Raw genomic sequence first — 16,105 nt, forward strand, 5'->3', positions numbered from 1 at the left:
AATAATACCAGTAGAGCTGATGGTCAGGTCTAGCTGTATAAAACAGAGTTGTACAGCCATGGTTATTGCCTGAGAGGGATTACCTGAAAGTCAACGATGATGCATCTTTCTTGAAGGATAATAATACTATGGGATCTGGACTGATCATGTTCTCTGATGCAGGTAATTGCTGTGGAGTAAAATGCATTCCATCAGTAGCCCAGGATGAGGAGCAAGCTGAGGCATATGCTGCATTAGAGGCAATCAAATGGCCAAGGAAGTGGGAGCAGGAAAAGTGCATCTGGAGGGAGACTTCTTAACCTAGTAAACGCAATCAATGGTAGCTTAGGTAGTGTCAAATGGACAAATAATGAGATGGTGTGGTCAGTGACTGTAAACACTTGCTTGCTTGTTTTAGTTCTTGGAAATGTAATTATGTCCTAGGGAGAGTAATGAGATAGCTCACTCTCTTGCTAAGGATACTACCTTAGAAATGACCCAATTCAATGGGACTCTGTCTTCCCAAACTGGTTATTTTCTCTCATTAGCGAGATCAAGGAGAAACTGGATGTGGTTTCCTTCTAAGATCAATATATTTTCCTTTCCTATTAAAATAAAAAATGTGTAATGTTGTATATTTTTGCCACCTTAAGTTTACTGAGTTCTGAAATATTGGATCTCTACTCTCGAATTTTCTAAAATTTAAAGGTATTTGTATTCAGTGGTAGTAAGAAAAAGATCTGTATGACACCCTCTTTTTCTAGGGTGGTTTTCTTCTTATGGTAAAGTTGGGCACCACAAAGTCTGAAAATGATGGCATGTCTGCATCAGCAATGGCCCATGCAAATTGCACGCTTTACATGGCTATTATCTGTTCCTTTCGTTGTTACATAACCGTGCTTCAACTCTGACTTTCATTAATAAAATCGCATTTAGCTTGTACAAGCAAGATTTACTACCTGCAATCAACTGGGGAAAACAATCTGTAATTTCTCTTCAAGGGATGGAAAGTTGCCATGGTCCAGGTTGTGAAGGGGAAACATGGAATCCTGGGGAGCCTCTATTGCTGCCAGAATCCCTACCCCATTCCTCCTGAACCTGAGCTGCAAACTGCAAATTCCACAGAACATCCTCAATAGAAGGTCTTTCACTTGGTTCATATGATAGGGTCCTGTAACAAATATCCATCACTGTCTTCAATGATTCATCAGAGCAGCCGTCACAGACAACTGGATCAATTATGCTTCTTCGAACAGTATCACTGGCAGTTATCCCCACTTGCATCTGAATAAGTAATAGTGAGTTAGCTACATTTGACACTGTGTAGTTACATGTCAGTAGTCACTTTGAGTCCCTGTATGGTTATGAAAAGAAAGTTCAAACTAGAAGCCAATAATGTGGGAAGACTTAAACCTGTTCCTTCAAAGTAGTTACTTGATTCCTAGATGTGATTGGCCTTCCTACAATGACTTCTAGTAAAATTACTCCGAAATCATAGACATCAAGTTTGTCCTGGTAAGTTGTCCTGTACCAAGAATAAAAGAAAATTATTTAAACAGTAGTAACCTGTAGTTCTTCATATGTTGATATTCAAAGACTTGAAATTACCTTCCAATGATACTATGTTCTTTTGATCTACTAGTAGAAACTCCACCCACCTACAAAAATTACAAGTTCAGGCTATCAACTCAATTGTTTTTTGCTTGGAGGAAGGGAGGATGGTGTACCTTTCTCATGTTCTCCGCTAATAAAGGAAGGTTATAACTGCTGATTTTTGCAACAAAACTTTCATCCAGCAGTATGTCTGTTATCTTTAAGTTATTTGAGAATACACCAGGCACAATTCCAACATGGAGAAATTGGATACCCTTCGCTATGCCAACTACAGATGCTATCCGTTGTGCCCAGGTAAGTTTTTGCCCCCCAAATCCCTCTGCTAAATGAAGTTCAGGTAAGAAATGATGATGACGAAAGACTCAAGAAAGTGTCTAGTTGTAAAGATTGGTCTTCACCCTGTATCTACAGTGAACTGGCTGTGGGAAGGTATAGTTAGGACTGAATAGGATGCGCTCCATCTTGCTTTCAGACAAGTAGCATAGATGTTTTCATATTACTAAGTAATGCAAGAGAGATAAATAGGAAAACTGTAAAGGTATGCTGGGACAGATATTTTTACCTGATATATGACTTCGGAGTGTCCCGTTTGGCACGTATTCAAAGACTAGAAATATTCTGCTGACACTTGAATCGTCCAGGTAACACTCAAAACAATGTCCAAGAGAACTGACCAAATGGTGATGTCTGAGTTTTGAAATCAGTTCAACATGATGCATAAAGTTCTGAGTGCTGTGCCTTCCTTCCACTTTCAGGCATCTAATGGCAACACTGGAGCCATTGTTTAGCTTACCTCTATACATCTGAGATGCCAAGAGAAAAAAGGTCAGATCTCATCTTCAGAAAGTGGTCAAGAAAGTATATATCCAAATACTGGTGATCTATAAGACATAATCATTGCAAAATAACTACATGCTAACAATACTTAGACAAAAAGACATCAATTTCATAAGCAAGTGCGACAGAAAACAGTGCAGTAGCACAAGCATAAGACTCCAGACTTTCCTGGTGAAAAAAGGTTTAGAAGAGAAAGACAACAAAGCTGCATAGATAAGTTAATATGGCCATAGTGAGTTGTCATATTGGACACATGTCACTGTCACCTGTAAAAAATTTGGCATCAAGCTAAGCCGTCTAACACGGCCTGAGTTTCTTTTTTTTTTTAAGGAAGTTTTGGGAATTTTAATGCAGCTAATTGATCCAAGATATGCTATGTGTATAGAGTAGAGGAATGACCTTTTTTTTCCCAACAATCTCAATTGGCCTGTAGCAGGATTTTATATTCCATCTAAGGTACTTATTTTTAACATGTGCAAGATGAAAAAGTGATGAGTTAATCACAGGAACTTTCCAGAGAAAAAATATATTTGTGTTCATAACTTTAGGACACAGACCTGACCATGAGAGCCTTCACCCAGGAAAGCCGATGAAGCAAAGTTATTAGTGGCCCTCTCGAGTTCTTCAAGAGAAAATGCTCGATAAGAAGGAAGGCCAAGTGCTCCCAGTCTCATCGTTTGAGATATATATCCTACACAGAAAACAAGGAGAAATGAAATGTTTTAAGATACTGTTATCGTAACTTCAAAAATAGCTCACTGTATTTAAAACACATTGATAGATGACGCCTTACTTGCATCAGATAGCAGTTTTGAGGTGTAACCAGTTGACACATTTTCTGTTATCAATCTTGGAGGTGGCCTTTTCACCATCCTCTTCGCATTTTCTCTCCTCATTACCAAGAAAATAATCAGACCCACTAGTGCAATTATTGCCGACATTACTCCGACTATAATTAAGACAATCTTTGCTTTAGCAGCTCTTTTTTGCTTCTTTTGTGAAGAGGGTATTATTCCCACTGCTAAAGCCTCATTACGGCAAAAGAAATAAGGATGCTGATTTTGATCTCCAGTTGCTAGACAATTTCTTGCATATCGCGCAACTCTGTTTCTAGAACTAGACACCAAGCAAGTAGGCACTCTTCCAGTCAAAAGATTCGATGATAAATCCGCAAAACCAAGTCTAGCACTGCATGATACATTTTCCAAAAGCATCCCAGTGAATTTGTTTGCAGCAATATTAAGATAGGCAATGGATGGGAGAGATAATAATGCCGTCGGAAATGGCCCAACGAATCTGTTGAAAGAAATATCCAACTTTTGAAGGTGACGGTATGTGCTTAATTCAGAATCAATAGCAGACCTAAACCTGTTCTTCCTCAATACAAGAGTAACCAATTTGCTCCCCAACTTAGGGAACTGAGGTCCAAAGTAATTATCTTCCAAATCCAACACTTGGAGGTTTCTCAAACTACTAAAATTGGGCAGTTGACCAGACAACCGATTCATTGAAAGCGCGACAACTCTGAGATTTTCCAAGGAGCTAAATGATCTAGGTAAAGAACCAGTTAGTGAATTATTCCTCAAACTCAGAACAGTTAAAACTGGAAGCTCACCAAGTGAACCAGGAACTCGGCCCGTAAACAAATTGTCATCCAGTATTAGTGTTTGAAGGTTCCTCAGTGAAGAAATTTCTTGAGGAATATCACCATACAAGAAATTTGAACTCATATTAAGTATCTCAAGAGAAGACAATCGAGAAATTTTAGAGGGTAAATTACCCCATAAACCAAGAGAAACCAATGAAAGAACTTTCAAAGTAGGAAGTTTAACAAGACTAGTAAAGAAAGATTCAACTGAGAAATTATGTGGTAAAGAAGGAGTACTCTTGTTACCAGTAATATGAAGCTGGGTTATACTCTTTTCGTAACAAACAACAGTTAAAGATTGAGTTGGTTCAATGTTGCAGACATCTGTACTGTTTCTCCAGTTGGTTAATAGAGTTGGAATGTTCAAAAGTTTTCTGATTCTTTTCAGTGTTTGAGCTTGAGAAGATGGCAATGTCTCCGCACAACAAGAAGGAACTGTGATGGAAAACAAAAACAAAACCAGCAGAATGATTGAAGTAGAGATTCTTTTTCTTGCCATGACCATGATCACTGTTTGTAAAATGGAAGGGTTTTAGCTTATAGGAGCTGCAGAAACAAAGAATGAAACAAGACCACCAGTAGCAAAAACTCCATTACAATGATCTCTTTCTTTTTCTCTCTGCAAGACCACAGGAGTTCTGCCTACAACAATAAGACAGGGTCCACTCCACACAGAACAAATTGATTGAAGAGACTCTGTCTGATGAGTTCTGGCTGGGAGTGTAATTTAAAATTGATAAAATAGAAAAGAACCAGTGAATAAATTTGTCTTCTCCTCTCTTGAAAGAAACATTTGCTTGCAGTTCCTAGAATGTTGTGCACAGAGGAAAAACAAATCCAACCAGATAATTTCAATTATCAGCTTTTTTTCTTTCTTAAAGATTACTCTTGAATAGTAGCCCTAATTTTAAGAATAGGCTTGAAACAGGAAACAAATCCGTAGATTTACCAACTCTTGAAAGATAAATCACAATTGATAGCTGCTTGTGTGTACTCCTTACAAGTTAGTAGTAGGGTTTAATCAAGAGTCAATCTGTCTAGTTGAGTGGTGTTGTAGTACAGATAAAAGACATTTTAAAGTCACAGTTAAAAAGAGAATCCAAAACAAATCGAGCTGGAGATCTTACGGAATTTAGTGAAAACCAATACAAACAAGAAACAATCTGTGTGTCTCTATTCCACTTTTTCTCTCACTCACTGAGATTTCTCCATTTTTACACCACTCTTTCTCTTTCTATCTATCTATATTTGCTTTTGAAACTTCGACTAAACGCCATTGATGGATTCCAAAGGCCAAAAAAGAAAAAAGCAAAGATTCTTCTGCTTCTTGTAGACAGAAGTATAAAGAAAAAACTTCTGTAACAGCTAAACTTAAAATCAACACCATAATCTTTACCTTAATTTACAAGTAATTGAAAAACAAATTAGGTTTAAGAAAAAGACTATCCACCAAAGTAAGATTAAGATAGAAAAGAATTAAATTTAGGTTTCTGATTGATTTAAGTTTGTATCACTACTTGGAAGTGTATATGGCTAAAATTAAGTGCTTGGCAAAAGTACAAAGGTTGAAAAAAAGATTCTACTACTAATCTTTTATGTCTTTCACTTGGTTGTTCTTCTTCTTGTCAACAATTATTACATTTCAATGTTATCAATTTCTTCCAAAATCATTTCTCAATACTAATATTTTTTATTTTTGTGATCAACACAATTACTTTGTTTAAGTAAATATATACTAGTTACTTTGCAAGATTCTAATTCTGCCACATGTATTATTACCGGGTTTTAAAAAACGTATCATGTAGGTTTCAGTAGTCCTTTCACATCAACAACAATACCAGACTACTGTATATGCGAAGTATACATCTGCCGTAAGCTTTCACTTTCGGTTTCTGGCGGTATTTGCTCTCCCTTTTTGTCAGTGACCCCGCTTTTAGTTAATGCTCTTTTTGGCGCGTACCGTTATTCCTTTCAAATGACTCATTGATATTGACGCCCATGTTCTACATTTGGGGCACCACACTTTTGCTTCTTACTACCGTGAGTCCGCGACTCTAATCATTTTATTACCAATGCTTCTTTACAGTAAGTGTTTATCGTTTGAAAGGAACACATTGGATTTGTCATGTCTTTTGGCCGGGTATTGCTTACATAAATAGGACAGCAAGTTGTGGTGTTGAATCTCGATCACATGTCCATAAGATCATTAAACAGGGAACATAGACTTCTTGGACTTTGGTTAGAGGGATGCGTCAAAGTATTCTGACCTGAGTCTTTGGATGCCAAACCCCGTGAGTAGCAGTCTGGGTACTACCTGTGTATGCGGGCAGCCACATCAGAGACAGTTCCAGTTTCACAGACACGGTTCCAGTTTGGTAGAAAAGTCATTTCTAGGAAGTGTAAGCAGAGTGTGATTACAGTGGAAAACTTCAATGGAGAGAGGTCGACTGAACCTAGAGGCATAATTATGCCATTCTGAAACTAAAAAGAAAAAGTGAATGCTAGTATAAAGTTAGTGCTGGTCCACTGATGGATAAAAATCTTAAATTATGAGAAGACACATGTTTATGATGATATTCCATGGAAGTATATGGCACTGATTTTTTGAGAAGATAATAAGCTTTTTTTTCTTTTTAAATTAACCTAGGCTTAATCTTTATGTTTATGACAACCCCCTCACGTTTCTCTTTATTAGAGATAGAGAATGATGCTTTTCTTCACTGAGACAATCTTTGACTTACCTTTCTGTTTTACTATTATTACCCCCATACATCTTTCTTTTCTTTCTCTTTTTGTATTTCATAAGTTTTTTTTCATCCAAACAATGCTAAACTAACCAAAAGCATTTTGAATGGAATATGAAACAAATCCAAAAAATGGTTTAGTGATACGATAAACCCTAGCAAATATCCTTTCCAGATTATGACCGAGCTTAAACGTGTTCCTCAAGATTCGTTGAGTGTAAACTATTATGTACATACAGAGACATGAAAAATTAAAGTAAGGAAACAGTTAAAGCTCAGCGTAAATGATCTTGTAGCTTAAGAGACATATACAGAAGTGTTAGGAGTGCACCTTGTGGAGCATACCTCGCCAGAATAGTCCCAACCCACATGGCTACCACCGTTGCAGCAATGTGACTGCTACTGCTTTTACCACAGAGCCAACTTGTGAAAGAGAGGCACAGAGTGAGTAAAATTCCATCTCTGCCACCCAAAACCCATGCAACCAAATAACCAATTTTGTATCCAGCGTGCAACTTCTCGTCTATCAAGGCAGTGAAACTGCAGAGTAAGAGAGATAATTGAGATCCTATCATCTGTACTAAAAATAGGATGAAGAATGTAGATCTCAGGATTTCAATGAATGATCCTCTCTCTTCATTTGAAGTTTCGTCTTCTTCTTCCTCCTCATCAGTGTTGTCTTCACCGTACGAGGTTGCTTCACGTTGCTGCCAGTACTTCTCACTGCGCATTTGCCTCCTCAACTCTGCCCACCTATATATCCTGATTGTTTCCTCCTCATCTAGTTCTGCATAATTTTAGGTTGACTTTGGCCTCCATGAATTGGGACCGTCTTTGCTAAATTGAAGTGCATGATCGTACTGGTTTCTTGTTTGTGCACTTGAAAGCACCTGTTTGAAGGAACAAGACAGATAATGACAGTAAATTTGCTACTTTTTATAAGGTTCAAGGTGAAAGCCAAGTCATGAAAAGTGGCAGTTAGTGTTGTTGAGGAGATACTGACATCATATGCAAGTCGAATGCTTTTGAAAACCTCTCCAGACTGTGAATCCTTGCAAACATCAGGATGATACTGAAATCATTATTGCAATACAAGGTAAGAAGCGAGTTCATTATCCTAAAAACTGAACAAGAAGTCATCTTTAAGTAGAACGGTAGTTAGAACTAGCACAGCGAAAATTTCAACAACATAAACGAAAAGGTAATTTGAAAGGCACAACTTAAAACTTTTAATAAGGTAAACAGGTCGAGGAGAGAAAGAAAGATAATGATTACAGAGTCCAAACCGCCAGTACCTGATGTCAGGGATATGTGGCTAATCCAAGCAAACTAGAAGATGTATAAAGCAATCAAAGAAGAGGAGCATGGCCAGCGACAAGATGATAAAGTAAAAGAAAATGCTACGAGAAACATGCGTACAACTATTTTTCTGCTACCATACTAAACTCTCAAGTAAACGCTACTACAATAGGCATGGAGTACTAGGATAACCCCCATAATTGAAGTCCTCTTATGGATGATAGCAAGGTTGACAACCATATGTGGGAAAAAATGTGCCCAAATACATGAGTTTGAGTCAACTCCTTGGTTCAAACTTCAATTCTATGAAGTGATAGGTTTGAGATACATATGTGTTTCCCTAAATTCCAAGAATATCAACATTTTTTTAAAGCTGTGTAGGTTTTAGGATGCATGCAGTAGCAGGTATACCATATTACTACACGAAAAGGTGTTAGGATCCTAAGTGAATCAATTAAACTTTACGCTCAACACACAGATACACCTCAAAAGCAATTACTTATAAGGAGCGTAAAATCTGCTATTTAACCTAGGATCCTAACAGAAAGTCTGACAGCCGTTCGTGTAACTCTCTGTCCCTTCTGTCACTTGGCAGCTGAAATGATCATTATGCACTGCATTTTAGTTGTCATGTAAGGGTAACTCCTATGGCATGGACGGAAAAATCATCCACACCAAAGGGAGTCTCCCTACACCTAGGGAGTTAAGTGTGTTGCATAGTCTTTCCCACCATGGGAAGCCCACGCCAAAATCTAGATGGACATTGGAGATCTGTGCGGAACAAATACAATCTTTTATATTCTAAAAATTAGTTTGAACTCAAGAAATATTTTATTTATTGTTTTTAAAATCTCAGATAGACCTTCATGTCTGGCGCAGAAGAACATTGGATGACCACTTGGATTCATCCACATATGAGTCCTTACAACCGAGGAGGCCTATTTTGACTTCCTTTACTATTGGACCTAAACACAGTGGCTTGTTTTTGGTCCAAAAGAAAGGGAAATACACAGGGTGTAGATGGTCTTCCTCTCCAAGAGATTTATCCTTATCAGATGGTAAAGAGGAAGTTCACCAAACAACTGAGCTGGGTGGTGTACACTCATTCCTTAATCCTCTACAACTAGGGCTGTTCATGGTCGGTTTTGGTTCGGTTTCTAGCCAAACCAAAACCGAAACCAATACTATTGGTTTCTAAAAATCTAAACCAAACCAATCCATTAACCATTGGTTCAGTTTTCAAATGGTTCCAGTTGGTTTCGGTTTGTCCCAGTGGTTTTTGGTTAACCAATAATTATGTAAAACCAAAAAAAAAAACACAAATTTACAGATATAAAAATCATAGTTGTCGATAGTACTGGTTTACACAAATTTACAGACAAAATAAAAATAAAAAAAATATCAAGAATAGTTAAAGCTTACTCTAATTCTAGAGATCAAAAGAAGATATATAATATATCTTAATTTAGTTATTGACAAATAAATAAAAAAGGAAGACGGGAAGAAAAAAATCGAGTAGCAGCGGCTGTAGTTGGCGGTGGAGAAGGGAGGCGACTTAGAAAAGGAGAAAGAGAAAGAGGGAGAGTATCATAATGAAATATTAGATTTAGGGTTTCTATTTATCCTCTAAATCAATGGGTAGAATCTAATACTTGTAAATCAACGGTAGAAATTAAGTTTAAAAATTAATCGGTTTTCCAATGATTTTTGGTTCTGTTTTAGAGGTCAAACCAAACCAAAACCAACACTATCGGTTTTTCACTTTCTACACCGTAACCAATCCATTAGGAAATGGTTCGGTTTGGTTTCTTTCTAATTGGTCTGGTTTGGTCCGGTTCCAGTGGAAAACCGAAACCATGTTCAGCCCTATCTACAACTCACTTTGAATTCTAAAAAGCTGTGTTAAGAATTTAATAACACTTTAAAGGTATGGAAACAGGTTTATGGCATCAAACAAAAAACACCAATCTCCTAACATCCTTCATCATTTGCAAACCACCACATTCTCAGCTTTCAATATCTTTATATGTAGTGAAATGAAATGAACCTGAAGTCTAGATGATGCTTATGTGAGAAATACTCTAATGATTTAAGGTCAAAATGCTGTGAGAATGCAAGAACAACAAAACCCTAAGTGACTGCAAAATGAGCCCATTGAGTGTTCTCCCTCTCTTAAGTTTCCAGTTTCCATAAATCATGAATAAGATTGCAAATCAGTAAGGTATTTATGGGATTTGATAGTTTCATTTCATACATAAAGGAGAAAGAAGAAAATAATTTCTACAAAATCTAATTCATTCGTAAACCTACCTAATTTGAAAACTCATCAAACAGTTGGGGAGAGAGAGAGGGGGGGGTAACCTTTAAGGCGAGATTACGATAAGCTCGTTTGATGTCAGTGGAAGAAGCTGTAGAGGAAAGACCAAGGACGGCATAGTGATTTTGCTCTCCTTTATTAGATGATGATGCTGAGATTACAGAACTACGATGTTGGATACGAGGACGATAAGGGATTAAAAGATTCAATTTGAACGGGTGGAAAGAGCCTATACTTTGCCCTAACAGAACGTTTATGGAGCTCGTGGAAGGAGAACCCCACTGAAAAAGATATGCCTGCATTTTTCAGGCATCCCTTTTCTCTCTTTCCAACTCTAGACGACATTAGAAGTAAGGATCTATCCACTTCCTGTTTACAGTGTTTTTTACACCCAGCTTACACTAACAAATGGGTAAGCAGTAAGCTAGATCCTGGTAAACGGCAACAGTAAAGCGGCCATCTCCATTTCCCCATCACAATTTCTCACCCTTACCAGATGAGAAAGTAGAAATGCTTCCTATCAAAAAATTACAAATTCCCCAGTCACATAAGAACATCTCTATTCGAACAAGCTATATGAGGAGTTGCAGGCAAAATATTCTAATAGTCCTGTGTGGGCAATCAGCCATTTGCTTCAAATAAAAATAAAAATAAATAAATAAAAAGGCAAAATGCTTTAATGATTTATACCAAAACTCTTTTCTCAACGGTTTTGATTGGGGCAGTTTGTTTAAGCCAGGTTTATTAATGTGACGCCTTTAGCCATTTGAAAGTTTTAGAGCCTTAGCTTCGTTTGAATCCTATTTCCTTAAAGAAGTTATCTTTGATCGATAAAAGATTTAGTGCTGACAACCTCAGGTCACTGAAGCATCACCCGGACTTTGCCATTGTACTACAGAGACATTGACTCATCAAACGAAACAAGACTAGTCTTCCCCAAAAAAAAAATAATGGCTGCGGAAGTGTTCTTATATTGGGGTATGGTTCCCTAATTTCCCTAAACTTTACATCCCCTCGAATAAATCATTGTTCACAAAGTTCTCATGTTGAGGTATTACACAAATTTTACATGGTGACCAGAATAATTGGTCACACTTTCCAGTTATATCTTCCTAAGCAGATCACAGTATTATACAAATTGGTTGTTAAGAATGAGAGATCAGCAACTATATGCTTACACTACTTACATGGATATTCATTCTTCTAACACATATCTATTTCTTCTGGCACCAAATGCGAACCTCTGAAAGACAACAAAGAAAGAAGAAAATAAGTCAGGTTCGGGGAATTCACCTGCTATGGAAAAAAACCTGAAATCATGAAGATCTACAAGATCCCTGACAAACAAAATATAACAACACGGAACGTGCTTAACTGAGAATATCTGTGAGTAGGCTTTCAACCCAGTGAGGAAACGAATGTAAGTGGGCTTTGTAGATCCATTGGTAGGGATGGATCTGATGTTTGGAACAAGATATTCCGCAACCTGCAGGGAGATCAAAAAAGAACAGAAGACAAATTACTCCCGTTGATGATCACATACATACAGAGAGAGAGACATATGTTTGCAAGCTTGTATACATAAACCAAACTATCTGTGCACAGGATTTGTGCCCCCACTGGAATATGAGACTTATTCTGAAGGATCTGCATGGATATATACAGAGATATGGCACAATATATTTATTATGTATTCAGAACAGGAAGGCCGGCGTCGTAAATGATTCTTTTAAGAGAAAAATGAGCCATTTAAAGGTGACAAGTGCCTAAAATTTCTCAAAGTGCAGTCAGCCACCAGACTATCTGACCTAGCTTGTGTGTCTGTTATCCTTAAGCCAACCGAATGAAATAAATGTACACATCACCCAAGTATCAGCATGTAAATGGATGACTAGTGTATGGGATAAGTAGCAAACGTGATATCTTATGGTATGTAGGCTACATTCTGGAACGATGAACCAAAAAGATCTTAAGGACAAAACCTGTTTATGAACACATTTTGACATATTGACTACAACATTGTTTAGGGAGGGGGTGATAAAATCCTACCACTTCAGCTGGTTCTGCCAGGATGTTAATGAAAAACTTAGCCTGCAATTGAGGATATGGGTCAGTCTCAAGAGAAAGATCCTCTGACAAAGTTCAAGTGGAGAAAGTTATGTATTCAACCTGCTTCGTCGTGGCCCCAGACATAAGAAGATCAGTTGTAACCATCCCCGGCTGGAAAATGACAAAATGAAGTGATCCAGGTGAGGATACATACAGGTATTAGAAGACAAGGTATGAAACACCTTGAAAGCTGTAAGTTAAATGAGCGTTGTACATAGTTCAGCGATAATGCACACATAACCTAAGTAGTGCCACCAAAGGATGCATAACCACACTTTGAAAATATATTTATAGATTCTAAGCAAAATATTAGAACTTACCGAAAGGTTATGCACCACTACATTTTTAACATCTTGCATCTGCAGTTCAGCCTGTGGAACATCATGAAGTTAATTCAACAAGACCTAAAAGATTTTGTTTGAAAAGAAATTCACATAAAAATAAAGAAGTTTTATCGAAAGGCCAATTCCGTACAAGAGTTGGCAATTTGATACCCCATTGGGAATTAACAAATCATCTCCCCATAACAACCGATTTTAGCTTATATTAATATATCTGCATTATAAAGCAAAGAAAATCTGCTACGAAAATCTCTACAGAAATTTCTGAATGTACCTGTAATGACTTTGTGAGATGCACCACACTGCGCTTCGTAGCCCCGTATGCAGCAAATCTAAAGGAAAATCAAGTCATTAACTCTTTCAGGTTTGAAAGCGAGACTTATGTTCCGTTCACCACTAAATTCTTTCAAAAAAAAAAAATCATTATTTTCAACAATGGCGTTGCAAATACAACGATCTGAATTTAAATGGCCATATAAATTAGCTCAAACAAATAGCACCTTGGAGTTGGCCTTCCATCTGAACCAGCTCCATCAATGTTAAATATATGACCTCCTCGAGGCTGATTGAGCATCAACTTTATTGCCTACACATCATCATCCATTACCACAAGTCATTGTAGGTCTGGTCTAGTAAGACATATTTTAGGACATTGTACAAGTGAATTATCTTCACTTCTTACCTCTCTACAACATATCATCAACCCAAGAGTATTCGTCGTTACGACTTCACTGCAAAAGGAAACTGTCTCATCTTATATGACACATCGCAAGCCAGTTACGTAACATCGGTCTCAAAGAGACCAAAATTTTAACAATGACTCTACCGATGAAAGCTTACATAAGATCTTCATCTGACGTTTCAGCTAATGGCTTAAAGCTGTAAGCATTTGATCCTGCATTATTGATCTGCAATCTTTCTCAGTAAGATAAAAAGGAGGATGCAAATTGAAGACAGGCACATTCTAAAAAAAAACATCCATATGAACTTACTACACTGAGAAGCTTGCTAAGTGGCAAATCCCAAAACTAGGCAAGCGTGAAATAATGTTGAAATCATACCCATATATCTATGCTTTTAGGTTTGCTACAACCAAAGGCCACTAATGCATTGACATCCTCCCCTTTTCTAACATCACAGGTTGTGCCCTGAAATAAATAAGAAACCATTGAATGATTCTTTACATCCATCAATAACAGGAGAACCATATTTCAAAGTGAATAACTGATAAATAATAAAGGCAGAGATAAAGGGGGTACCCACACATGTTGATCCCCAAACTCTTTCCGTAGGTTCTGAACTGCAGATTCCACCCGCTCAGCTGACAGATAACCAACATAGAAGAGGTGTTGGAATGCGAAACAACGTTACCAACTTCCAGTGGCACTAGTATTTTCTTTTCACAGGATTAAAGTAGAGCACTAAAGGGGGGCTATGCAGAGAGAACAACAAGGTAACAACCTATTTAATTATTCCCAATTATTGGAGAAAAAAATATGATGCTCCGTGCACTTGGTGGCGGCAAGTGTTTGTCATACCACTGTTAGGTGTTTTATAAAATTACAATAGCGCATGCCCTGGATAATTCGGGGAGATGTCTTTGGTAGCTTATAAAATACTAGCCTAATGGGTCAAAACCATCAATGGCAAGGGGAAGTCACAGAGGGGACCTTGGAGGTGGGCATCTCTCAATGTGTTCTCGAGAAAGAAGACAAAGGTACTGAAGCTGTGAAATAGATGATGATGAGCTCAAAATTCAGGTCATGTGCATGCCATCAGGGCAAGGGTAAGTTCCCTGAAAGTGACTATGGCAAAGAGGATCTATTGCTCTACTTCCTCTTAGAAATCATGCAAAATTTTCTTTACAGTTCTAAGCAAGTATTTGGGAAAGAATCGGAGACACTATCTGACATCTGCTAGATTGGAGAATACAGCATGTCAGAGGTCAAAATTTTACCTGATCTTGAGCAAATTAGTACATTGTCGCCTGCCTTCAAAAACTCTTTAGCAAGTGCATATCCAATTCCTGTATTAAAAAATTAGTAAATTGAAGTTTCGACTATGAGGATGAGAAACTAAGAACCTGAAAACGAAGGAGATTAACTAAGGGTGATGTAGTATGCCTAGACCCAACAACGAGCTAATTTCAGGTAGAAAGAAACTGTTTTCAGACTAGATCGTCGAATTCAATAAAGAAATATACTAATCCATAACTTCACAAATCATTTGACTGAACCCTAATGGATTAACATGTATCTAACCAACCCGAAGAATCAACTTAAAAACAAATGTAAATTAAGAAAATTGAGAAAACCACCTTTCGTTGAGCCAGTAATCAAAACATTGTAAGGTGGAACCATGGGTTCTCTATTCTCCTCCAATACTTCTGCCCTAATTCTTGAATGACTCCTTACGGTACGAGCATAGTGAAAACCTATGTTTCGGATAATTTGGCGTGAAATCATAAAGCCATGAAAGTGATTCGATGGGATTAGGGGTTTTGAAAGAGAAGAAACTAGGAGGGCTTGGCATCTCGGAGAGGAGGAAGTGGACATTGCGGGAAAATGGAGGGAAGCCATTGGATCGGAATCGCGGGAGGAAGGAAACAACACTAGTTATAAGGCAACGGATAAAACGAATTTTATTTACAGTATTTTTTTTATAATAAAATAATAAAATAACGGCAAGGCATTTTATTATTGACGACTAAGTTAGTTGGGCAAGGGATCTAGGATCGGTGAAAGGGCAATTTGAACTTGATTCAAAACTCGTGGTTGGAGGCTGTAGTCTTGATTGAATACTTCACATAGGGCTGTTCATGGTCGGTTTTGGTTCGGTTTCTAGCCAAACCAAAATCGAAACCAATACTATTGGTTTCTAAAAATCTAAACCAAACCAATCCATTAACCATTGGTTCAGTTTTCAAATGGTTCCAGTTGGTTTCGGTTTGTCCCAGTGGTTTTTGGTTAACCAATAATTATGTAAAATCAAAAAAAAAAAACAGAAATTTACAGATATAAAAATCATAGTTGCCGATAGTACTGGTTTACACAAATTTACAGACAAAATAAAAATATAAAAAATATCAAGAATAGTTAAAGCTTATTCTAATTCTAGAGATCAAAAGAAGATATATAATATATCTTAATTTAGTTATTGACAAATAAAAAAAAAAGGAAGACGGGAAGAAAAAAGTCGAGTAGCAGCGGCTGTAGTT

General features: G+C 37.4%; 2 protein-coding genes and 1 pseudogene across 3 annotated transcripts; all 3 read right to left on the reverse strand.

Moving 5' to 3' along the window:
- Nucleotides 1-720: 720 nt before the first annotated feature.
- LOC113298870 (probable inactive leucine-rich repeat receptor-like protein kinase At3g03770) lies at nt 721-5,417 on the reverse strand. Of its 2 annotated transcripts, none has more exons than XM_026547732.1 (7): nt 3,224-5,417; nt 2,988-3,121; nt 2,156-2,396; nt 1,707-1,915; nt 1,588-1,637; nt 1,393-1,504; nt 721-1,263 (listed from the first exon to the last, which is right to left on the reverse strand). In XM_026547732.1, the coding sequence occupies exons 1-7, from the start codon at nt 4,581-4,583 to the stop codon at nt 976-978; spliced, it is 2,394 nt and encodes a 797-aa protein (XP_026403517.1). In that variant the 5' UTR covers nt 4,584-5,417; the 3' UTR covers nt 721-975. The 2 variants fall into 2 exon arrangements, with proteins under 2 accessions (XP_026403517.1, XP_026403518.1); XM_026547733.1 differs by having other exon boundaries at nt 1,707-1,912; nt 3,224-5,416.
- A 445-nt stretch (nt 5,418-5,862) lies between these two features.
- LOC113298871 lies at nt 5,863-10,789 on the reverse strand (annotated as a pseudogene).
- Nucleotides 10,790-11,391: 602 nt separating this feature from the next.
- Nucleotides 11,392-15,518, reverse strand: LOC113298872 (chlorophyll(ide) b reductase NOL, chloroplastic-like). The gene is made up of 13 exons (XM_026547735.1): nt 15,206-15,518; nt 14,846-14,914; nt 14,148-14,209; nt 13,950-14,036; nt 13,729-13,796; nt 13,571-13,619; nt 13,389-13,474; nt 13,163-13,220; nt 12,868-12,918; nt 12,608-12,658; nt 12,488-12,529; nt 11,814-11,924; nt 11,392-11,681 (listed from the first exon to the last, which is right to left on the reverse strand). The coding sequence occupies exons 1-13, from the start codon at nt 15,465-15,467 to the stop codon at nt 11,634-11,636; spliced, it is 1,044 nt and encodes a 347-aa protein (XP_026403520.1). The 5' UTR covers nt 15,468-15,518; the 3' UTR covers nt 11,392-11,633.
- Between the last annotated feature and the right edge of the window lie 587 nt (nt 15,519-16,105).

The sequence above is a fragment of the Papaver somniferum genome, chromosome 7 (genome assembly GCF_003573695.1).
Source record: "Papaver somniferum cultivar HN1 chromosome 7, ASM357369v1, whole genome shotgun sequence".
In the NCBI taxonomy this organism is placed as follows: domain Eukaryota; kingdom Viridiplantae; phylum Streptophyta; class Magnoliopsida; order Ranunculales; family Papaveraceae; genus Papaver; species Papaver somniferum.